The sequence below is a fragment of the Prionailurus viverrinus genome, chromosome B4, assembly GCF_022837055.1.
Source record: "Prionailurus viverrinus isolate Anna chromosome B4, UM_Priviv_1.0, whole genome shotgun sequence".
Classification (NCBI taxonomy): domain Eukaryota; kingdom Metazoa; phylum Chordata; class Mammalia; order Carnivora; family Felidae; genus Prionailurus; species Prionailurus viverrinus.
Genome location: NC_062567.1, coordinates 116,735,025 through 116,745,337, shown reverse-complemented (window position 1 = coordinate 116,745,337; position 10,313 = coordinate 116,735,025). Strand labels below are relative to the sequence as shown.

The 10,313-nt window shown below is 40.6% G+C and overlaps 1 protein-coding gene and 1 non-coding gene across 3 annotated transcripts; both read right to left on the bottom strand.

Annotated features, from left to right (window-relative positions):
- Positions 1–2,706: 2,706 nt before the first annotated feature.
- Positions 2,707–9,801, bottom strand: SLC25A3 (solute carrier family 25 member 3). Of its 2 annotated transcripts, none has more exons than XM_047866117.1 (8): positions 9,640–9,801; positions 9,246–9,406; positions 7,858–7,982; positions 5,354–5,533; positions 4,708–4,889; positions 3,907–4,079; positions 3,132–3,242; positions 2,707–3,048 (listed from the first exon to the last, which is right to left on the bottom strand). In XM_047866117.1, the coding sequence occupies exons 2-8, from the start codon at positions 9,400–9,402 to the stop codon at positions 2,888–2,890; spliced, it is 1,089 nt and encodes a 362-aa protein (XP_047722073.1). In that variant the 5' UTR covers positions 9,403–9,406; positions 9,640–9,801; the 3' UTR covers positions 2,707–2,887. The 2 variants fall into 2 exon arrangements, with proteins under 2 accessions (XP_047722073.1, XP_047722072.1); XM_047866116.1 differs by lacking the exon at positions 7,858–7,982 and adding an exon at positions 7,567–7,688.
- Positions 4,151–4,401, bottom strand: LOC125171448 (small nucleolar RNA SNORA53). Its single transcript, XR_007154352.1, has one exon. It is a non-coding gene; the product is annotated as a small nucleolar RNA SNORA53 (small nucleolar RNA).
- Positions 9,802–10,313: the final 512 nt, after the last annotated feature.

Below are 10,313 nucleotides of genomic sequence, written 5' to 3'. Positions count from 1 at the left end.
TTTGGCTCAGGTCATGGTCTCACAGTTCATAGGTTCAAGCCCCGCGTTGGGCTCTGTGCAGCTCAGAGCCTGGAGCCTGCTTCAGATTCTGTGTCTCCCTCTCTGCCCCTGCCCTGCTCATGCTCTCTCAAAATAATCAAACATTGAAAAAAATGTATTTTTAGTAAATAAAAATAAAACTCTTACAGGGAGAGCTAGCTGAACTGCATATCCTGTTTTCAAGTCCAATCTATCTTTGGATTGGCTTAAAATATGTGTATTTCCATCCCTACAGGTTCTTCTTACATGATTCACACTCCTCCCAACAGGAGAAGTTCCTTTCCCCTGAAGCTGGGATTTAGTCTTCTGAGACTTCTGATGTCATGACAGAGTATAGTGAAGTGATGCTATGACTTCCACAGTGCTAAGTACTAAAGAAGATCCAGGTTCTGCCTGGCTCCACCTCAAAGCCCTGAAATTATGTCCAAATGCCCTGGAGCCACCATGCCGTAGATCTTAAGGAAACACTGAGCCAGTAACAGAGAGATGATGCTTAGAATAGCTCTATAGCCCAGATAAGTTAAAAAAAAATTGGGGGGGGGGGGCACCTAGGTGGCTCAGTCAGTTGAGCATCCAACTTCGGCTCAGGTCATGATCTCACGGTTCAAGCTCTGTGTCGGGCTCTGTGCTGACAGCTCGGGGCCTGGAGCCTTCTTCAGATGGAAGCTCTCTGTTCCTCCCCTGTTCACACTCTGTCTCTCAAAAATAAAGATTAAAAAAATTAAAAAGGAAAAAAATTTTTTAAAGCTCTACATCTAACATGGGGCTTTAACTCACAACCCTGGGATCAAGGGTTGCATGCTCTACACCATTTGCAACTACATGGATGGAACTAGAGGGTATTATGCTAAGGGAAACTAGTCAAAGACAAATATGACTTTGCTCATATGAGGACTTAAGATACAAAAGATAAACATAAGGGAAGGGAATCAAAAATAATATAAAAACAGGGAGGGGGAAAAAACATAAGAGACTCTTAAATATGGAGAACAGGCGAACTGGAGGGATTGTGGGGAGGGTGGATGGGCTAAATGGGTTTGGGGCATTAAGGAATCTACTCCTGAAATCATTGTTGCACTATATGCTGATTTGGATGTAAATTTTAAAAACATATTAAAAAAAAAAAAAAAAAGAGTTGTATGCTCTACCAAGCCAGCCAGTGTTCAGCGTTAAAGCTTTTAAAAAGGACCCCAGAGCTACCACCTGACTATTTAACTTTATAAGACCCAAAGCAAAGAGTCCAGCAGAGATGCTCCTGAATTCCTGAGATTTTAAGTCTGAAGCCATTAGATTTCAGCTGATTTGTTACACAGCAATACTAACACACACTGGTGATGCCAGTTATGTGGGTTCAGACTACACCTGTACCTTTTAAGTCTGGCTCACACTGCACCCACAACCCTTTCTCTCTGCAACATTGGTAAAGTAAGTCTATAATCTTAAACAAAACAAGTGATGACATAGAGAAGTTAACACACAACTCAATGTATCTGGTTCCTAAACTTAGTTCACTCACCTTACAACATGGGTTTGTAGTGAAAACATCTCTCTCCCTCAAGACTCCTTATAAGTTTTTTCCTGAGGCCCCATCTATATACTTTACACAAGCGTTGTCAACTCAATCCAGATACTGGAAGCCCCAAGGTAAATTATAATCAGACTTGAAAAATGTTAGATTGGGCTGTTAACACTTCCTAACCAAATATAAGTGGAACCTCAACAGTGGCTTACTTTCTAGGTGCTTTTACAGCTACATTTTTTGTAATTTAGAAAGTCAGGTTTGTATGAAGAGAATTGTTACCTCAAGTAGTTTTGGCTTTCACGTGCTTTGGTCCTTTTAAAAACTATCATTTTAGGGGTGCCTGGCTGGCTCAGTCAGTAGAGCATGTGACTCTTGATCTTGCAGTTGTAAATTTGAGCCCCACACTGGGTGTGGGATTAGAGACTACTTCCAAAAAATAAAATCTTGAAATAAAATTACAAAAAATAACTATCATTCTAACAATCAGTCTAATTTAGATTACTTTCTACACCCAATGTAGGGCTCAAGCTCACAACCACTCCTCCAACTCCCTGCCAGGGACCCCTAGATTTACAAATGAGGATTAGTTGGGGTGCCTCAGTGGCTCAACAGTTAAGCTTCCTAACTCTTGATTTTGGCTCAGATCATGATCTCAGTCATGAGACTGAGAGCCCTGTGACAGACTCAGGGGCTGAGCTTAGAGCCTGCTTAAAATTCTCTCTCCCTCTCCCTTTCCTTGCTCACTTGCACTCTCCCCCAAATAAGATAAATAAATAATAAAATAAAAACAAATGATATTAGCAAACTCATTAGGAGTTTTTAAAGTATAGTACGTGTTGCAAAAACCTGATTATATGCTGAAATTTACTTCTCAAAATATAACCACAAATATTTATCCATATTTCAATTTAACTACAACTAAATCAAGTTTTTTGAAAATTCAGGTATGTTTCTTAAAAATATAGGAACTCTCTTGTTTGACAAAACTTGAAACACACGACAATTTATGAGTAGGGATCAGAGTACTAAACCAACAGTGGTTAATTTGCATTTTTTTCCTTGAGCTTTTAACATTTAATCCTTTCCATTTTAGCATTAAATCTTTAGAAACTAGTTTTCAAAATAACCATCAAGTCACAGACAAATCATGAACAACTGGGTTTATTTCAACAGTTAAGTTTGAAACTCTCGCCTTAGGCAAGAGTACTACAGTAATTCTATCAGGAATAGACAATTTCCTACACTGTCAAATATATAAAAGTTTCTCTTGCACTTTCCTCAACACTGATCAACAAGCAGATCCAGTCCACATTTGCTTTGATCAATCTACTGAGTTAACCCGAGCTTCTTCTTCAGAGACTCTGGCATCTCAGGTGGAGGAGGGCGAGGGAGCCTGAAGTAGACCTTCACAGAGTCATAGATGAACCACTGTAGCGCAGTCAGAGTGCCAATCATGATGATACGGGCAAAGAGTCCCTTCCATACACCTGGTTGAAACATAACACATGAATGAGAAATGAAATATACCTAAGTGTTACTCTTGGTTTAGAGGAGCAAAAAAGAATCCTACCTTTAAATCCAAGTCTCTGGAGGACTTGAGAAGCACTGCTACCTTTCTCTTTATTCAACACAGATACCACAGAATCAGCAGGGTGAGAAACAATTGCACAGAAGACTCCAGCTGAAAAAAGTCAAGATAAATAATCCAGCATGGGATCAATTTAAAAAATTCATTAAGACAACCAACAACCTTTTCCTAATTTTTAGTTATTTAAAAAAAAATGAAATTTAGAGTGAGACTGACAAAAGTTATATGGCAGTCTACCCCATGTAAAACAATCCTCCAAAAGTCTTTATATTCACATTTTAATCAACACTTTCTTTGTGTTAAAAATGTATTCTTGAGGGGCACCTGGGTGGCTCAGTCAGTTGAAAGTCTGACTCTAGATTTCAGCTCGGGTCATGATCTCGTGGTTCCTGAGATCAAGCCACACGTAGGGCTCTGCACTAGCAGTGTGGAACCTGCTTGGGATTCTCCCTCTCTCTCTCTGCCCCTCCCCTGCTCACACTCTCTCTCAAAATTAAAAAAAAAAAAAAAAGTATTATTGAAAAACAAACCAAAAACCCAAATGATGAGGGAGTGAAATCAATACATGCCAAAACTTAAGACATGCAAACGAGAAAACAATTCTTTCAGAAGCTAACAAGCATTTATGAATCCTAGAAGGCATATAAAATGCTATGGGAAGACTTCTTTGGAATACTTTTTTCCTCACAAAAAGAGGCCAATAATGGAAATGATTATTTGTTCTTAATTTCATAAACATGCTCTAAATAATTCATACCTATGTAACCTGCCACAAATGTTACAACCAGTTGCTCTGGCTTTGAACATTCACTTCGGGGCTTGGGAACCACAAACTTGTACAATGCTTCAACAGTACGTTCAAAGCACGCAAATTTCATCATGGTGTATGGTATCTGTCTCATCCAGAGAGGAGCAACTCCCTTGTAGAATCTAGGAAATCAGGAGACTTATTTTACTCAGCTGTCTTTATTCACCTAGCAGAGATTTTCATTATTAACAGAAGTGTCCGCACACCAGTCAAGTCCTGATAGCAAAAAAAAATGGCAGCACAATTGCATGTCATTTCTATCAGAACCTAGGACTAACATGCAGGTATATTTATCTCACATGCCAATGACTCAAGCACCTTTGACTATACAACCGAAGAAGTTGCTGGATGTTTCTCTGACTGGAACTACAAGAAACAGAAAGTTTACAAGTAGAACTCAGTTCAAGATTAGCATCCACAAAGGTGGATCTAAGGAAGCATGTTGTGGCCAGACTATATGCCAATTCTTAGCTGGTAAACACAGATGACAATTCTAACAAGCTCTTCCCAGAAGTTACCAGTTAATGTCAAATATTGGGTTATCTGCAGACTGACCAGTTCTTTCTTAAGAAAAACCTGTAATTCAGGGCTCATGCTATGTATCAACTTGTCCTTGCCCATTACGTTCTACTTAAGGGAGAAACAGACATTAAATAACATAATAGTTAAAAAAAAAAAAGTTTGGTAGGTTTACTGCTAACAAAAGCACTTCCCTTCTTATACTATAACTTTAGACAAATGTTTACTTACGCTTTTAAACCTTCTTCTTTATACATTTTGGGAGCTGCATCCCTCAAAGTGTTGGCATAACCTGGTTGGGTTTGAATTCGAACCTTAGCAGCTTCCATAGGAGCCAGGGCAATGTCAGCAAAGAATTCAGCACTGGCAGAGGCAGCCAAATACAGTGATGTGCGCCAGAGATAGGCATTCTCCTAATTGAAAAGTGTAAGAAGGAACATGTACTGCTGCTGCATTGGCTGTTTTCAATTAAGGGACAATTCAAGGAAATAGTTACATTTCAGGATGAGACTGAAAGTTTATAATCTCTCATAACCTTATCAACCATAGTACAATGTGAATTATTCTTTGAACATGTAGGTGCCAACATCTAGTTGGCCCTTGAACTACACAAGGAATCCGAGACCTCTTTAAAAAACTCAAAACCCAACTTACTTGGGAATGAGCACAGTAGAATAAAAACAGCACTGAAATTTAAAAAAATGTATTTTTTCTCATTCGGTCTCTCCTGATTTAAAGCATGTTGCTTACCCTTTTTGAGACCATTTCTTCAGTTCTAAAATAAGGTGAGCAAGACAAAAAAAAAAAAAAAAATCCTTTTTGGTCTTAAACTTTAAGTTAAAGCTTAGAACTTCAATTTCAAAGTGAAATTACATACCTCTCCAAGCATGTTGCTATACAAGACTTTGAAAACTTCATAAAAGCCAAACTTGCAGAGCCCCTGCATAGAGTAGCCAATGAAAGTCGGAGCCCATCCTTTAGCCAAACCACGAACACCATCCTCTTTCAGTGTAACTGAGAATCCATTAAATATGCCCTTGTACTTTTGGGGGTCCACCTTTATTTAAAACAAGAAGAAAAAAATTAATTTAACCAAAGAGCTATCACTTCTCATAAATATTAAATTTTGCTATTATTAGTCTTTCCTTTTGGTTCTATAATAAACTTCAGTAACTACACAAAAGATAGATAAATACAAGTTCACTGCATGGTATCAACTGAATATCTAGAATTATCTTTGTAAATGTAACTTTATACATTAAGGTCTTTCAGTCAGAATTAATTTGGGGGATTACTTAAGATGGTAAAATTCCTAGAAAAATACATAAAACTGACTCAGATTTTTCACCATCCAACTCTACCACTTTAAAAAATTTAGTTTTAAAGCTACTGCCTAGGTAATAAGTCTATATCCCTAATGTATGTTAGCCTGTTAAGCAGTTTATACTACGAAGTTTTATGAAGTTAAGACAAATTTAAAAAATACAAGCTGAGGGGCGCCTGGATGGCTCAGTCGGTTAAGCGTCCGACTTCAGCTCAGGTCACGATCTCGCGGTCCGTGAGTTCGAGCCCCGTGTCGGGCTCTGGGTTGATGGCTCAGAGCCTGGAGCCTGCTTCCGATTCTGTGTCTCCCTCTCTCTCTGCCCCTCCCCCGTTCATGCTCTGTCTCTCTCTGTCTCAAAAATAAATAAACGTTAAAAAAAATTTTTTTTTTAAAAATACAAGCTGAGAAGGTACATGGACATAATGAGAATTTATCTTTTGACTTAAATTCACTTCAAGAGACATGCGTTAAGTTTCAAAGGTATATTTCATATCCATTCTATTAACTAATGGGAAAAGAAAAAAAAAATCTTATTTCACTATATCTGCCAGTACTAAAATGGCTGGTATACATCACCTTCCTGCCTGCTAACATTATTTCACTTTCCTTTACTTCACCTTCCTCTCTCTTTTAGGTAAGTGGACTTCTAATCCTGTTTGGGACAAATAAATTTTTGACGTTTGATTATTTTTTTTCAATAATCCTAATTTAAAATATTCTAGTTGCAAAAAACTTTTATGTAAACATACAAGAAGCTATGCCTACATAATTTTAACACTAAAATAATGAGTTTTTTTTAATGTACATAATGTTCTGCCCTGATCTTATCAGTAAACAGGGACATGAAGTTACTTCAAAAATACACAAATGATTACCCACTCTGTCATGTAACTGCTTATAAAATGACAATTTGGGAGCATAAAGAACCAGCAGGCCTTGAAGAGGAACTCTAGTCAAAACAGTCCAGCAGCAAAAAAAAAAAAAAACAAACAAACAAACATTTATAGCCAGGGTTTGGGATCCAAAAATCTGCCTACAATTTTCTTTTTCTTTTTCTTTTTTTTTTTTTTTCAACGTTTATTTATTTTTGGGACAGAGAGAGACGGGGGAGGGGCAGAGAGAGAGGGAGACACAGTATCGGAAACAGGCTCCAGGCTCTGAGCCATCAGCCCAGAGCCCGACGCGGGGCTCGAACTCACGGACCGCGAGATCGTGACCTGGCTGAAGTCGGACGCTTAACCGACTGCGCCACCCAGGCGCCCCTACAATTTTATTTTTCAAAGAGAGGCATTCCAGGACATCTGGCTGGCTTAGCCTATGGAGCATGCAACTAACTCTTCATTGCAGGGTTAAGTTTGAGCCTCATGTTGGAGGTTACTTAAAAATAAAATCTTGAGGCACACCTGGGTGGCTAAGTCAGTTAAGTGTCTGACTCTTGGTTTTGGCTCAGGTCATGATCTCATAGTTTCACGGGTTCAAGCCTCACATCGGTTTCTGTGCTGGCAGTGTGGAGCCTGCTTGGGATTCTCTCTCCCTCCTCTGCCCCCCACCCCCTGACTCAAGCAGTCTCTGTCTCTCTCAAAAAATAAACAAAACAAAACAAACAAAACCAATTAAAATAAAGATCACGAGTTAAGAAAATTTGGGTTTGGTTTCCTGAAGTTTCTAGCAGTTGTAATGTCTTCAAATTTGTGAAGCTCTTTAAAAGTATTTGCAATTAAATCACACATGGAAGATACATTCAATGTTGCCGTCTCAATACAAACCTGCATACGGCATTTCACTAAATCCAGAGGAACGACAGCAGTGTGTGTCAGACCACAACTTAAGACCCCACCAAAGCCACACAGTGCATAAAACTTCATGGAGCCATATTCGCAACTGTACTCTGTAGTAAGACAAGACACACCATGCATTTCAATATAAATCTCATGTTACTGGTTATCAACTTACCTCCTGGACAGTTAGGTTTCCACGCAGCTTGTTAGATGCTTATGTTTTACAACTTAAAAGCCATGCTTCAAAAATACACTTTTAGTCCAGCATGCAAAACAAACCTGCATTCTGCATTTAACCAGATCTAGAGGAACCAATGCTGTATGTGTTGTGCCACAGCTAATAATTCCTCCAAGTCCACAAAGGATAAAGAATCTGCCAGATCCATAGTCACAGCTATACTGCTCTGTTTGGTTGAAAAAAAAAATCAGGTAAATATTTCTTCAGAGATGACTAAGGCCATGGGAATGAAAGAGAACTAAGATTCCCTGGGAGATAATGCTATCACAACTGAACAACTTTGGCCACTGTTTACAATTAAGTTGAAAGATAATTTTCCACCTAGTTTAACAAGACATTTACTACCAAAATCAAAGAATCATTTAGATTATGAAGGTACTATGAGACATTACCTATTACCTACTTTGCCATACTAAATGTTTCCTACAACATTAATAGCTCTTCCAATTAAAATTAAACTTCAAGTTATTAAGTGCTAATAAAAACACACTTCAGAGTACAAACTCAGAGCACTGGACAAGTAAAAAGCTTGCAAACTTCTAAGTATACCCCAGCCACTAACCAATACTATCTCCACCTATGGATTCATATAAGTATAAAACGAAACATTTACAGTCAAATACATTTACAGTCAAATACATTTACTACTACACAACAGTATACGGACTTTTTTATCCACACTAAAGACATAACAAAACACATAAAGGATTTAAAAAGTTTAGATTTTACAGGCACACGATATAGATAACATCTACAGGACTCCTATAATTTGGTGTTTGGATTTCTCTGTACATTACACTCCGCTGGGATTCAAAACACACAATTAAGCTAAAGTTGAGTCTAACCAAAAAGAATCCGGAGAGATAAGACTAAAGGGATCCCTACCAATTACTATGGCCTTTTAATAGCCTATCTGGGGCTGCTGTCACCTCCTCTACCAATTACATTAAAACAAGAGACCCAATTATCTCTTACACCTTGGGTCAAGGAATATTAGACTTTGGGAATACTTATGAGAGGAAGGAGTATTTTTAATAACCAAAGTCAAATCAAGTAACAGACAATACAATTAGAAAGAACTGCAGGTGGCCTGCAGCTACGAAGGAGAGTTCACCCAATACTTAGCCCGCTGACCAGGCAGGTTACTGAGGAGAAGATAAGACGCTAGTGACGGCCTCTATAGCTTTACTTTCTCGAGGACGTGGAGGTCACAGAGGGAACTGTGCCTAGGCCGTTCCACGCCCTTGAGAGAGGGCCAAGGATCCGACACACGGCCTAGGGCGGAAAGGGCTGACATCCTAGGGCAAGCAACTGGGCGCCGTCCTGTGGTGCAGAAAACCAAGTGTGTCCTTCTCCGTCCTCTAGGCCACTAAAGCCGAATGAGCCACGACGAACATAACGACCGAATCGGGCTAGGGTCTAAACTCACCTTCCACAGCGGCTGCTGCCAGATTGCGGGAGCGGCGGGGCGGACCCGGAGGCCCCGCGGGGCTGCTGCGGGGGCCCGCGAGGCCATCGTGTACCAGCTGCAGGTGAGGCGCGTTGAAGGGGTTTGCCCGCGCCAGATGCGCCACAGACGAGAACATCTTCCTAAGGGAACAGGGAGCAGCGGTCAGAAGAAAGGCAAAGAGACCCGTCAGACCGCCAAAGTCACCGGCACCCTAGGACCCCGACACGGGCCTTCCTTCTGCCCGCCTCCGCGCCCTTGAGGAGGTCATGGCGGCCTCCACAAGGGAGGAGGTCGACCAGGCCTGCAGTCTAAGCAGCTCCCCACAGGGATTCCATTCCCCGCACCCACTGGGGGGAAGACCCGGCACACTCACTTCCTAAGATGGCGAACACACAACCGCTCCTTCGGAAAGGCTGCGGCTCACAGAGGCCGAACGTCCTCCTGGCCCTTAGATCTGTGCCCTTCGCGTGTCGTCAGCGTGACGCACGTTACGCGTCACTACAGCTGGGGCACCCATTGGCGGAGAAGAGCGCCGGTGCCGTGGCGTCATCACGTTCACCTAGCAACCGTATCCCCGCCCCCGCCTGCCCCGGCACTTCCGGCCCGGCTTCTGCGCCGGAGGATTCGTTCTGCGCAGGCGCACATTCCGGGGCCGGGTTTTTGAGTGGTGTGCGGTAGTGCTCGGTGACCTCCTGTTTTTGTCTGCCTTCACCTTCAAGAGTCTTTCTTTGACGCAGGAATTCCAGACTTTTACATTTAGATGAGTCCCAGGGTGGTAGTCATTTAAACAAACAGAAAAAAAAAAACCCTGAATGATGGATGATACATTATTTCGGTGTTGCAGTTAGAATGTTACTGCAGTATTTTGTGTTAACAACGTCTGCCATTAAGGTACTTTTTTTTAAGTTCCATACATTAACATTACACATAGACATGTCTGCATTTTCCAATAGACCACAGGAAAGTATTTCAAAAGAAGATGTACAACAAGAACTCTTTAGACAAGACAGCTTGGGGGTTCATCACAATAGTTTATATGACATACTA

Coding starts and splice junctions, on each gene's coding strand:
- SLC25A3 (XM_047866117.1), bottom strand. CDS start 9,402: ATGTTCTCGTCTGTGGCGCATCTGGCGCGGGCAAACCCCTTCAACGCG. Junction 4,890..5,353: donor ATAGCAACATGCTTGGAGAG/GTATGTAATTTC, acceptor CTTTTCAATTAG/GAGAATGCCTATCTCTGGCG. Junction 3,049..3,131: donor CCAGAGACTTGGATTTAAAG/GTAGGATTCTTT, acceptor TGTTTCAACCAG/GTGTATGGAAGGGACTCTTT.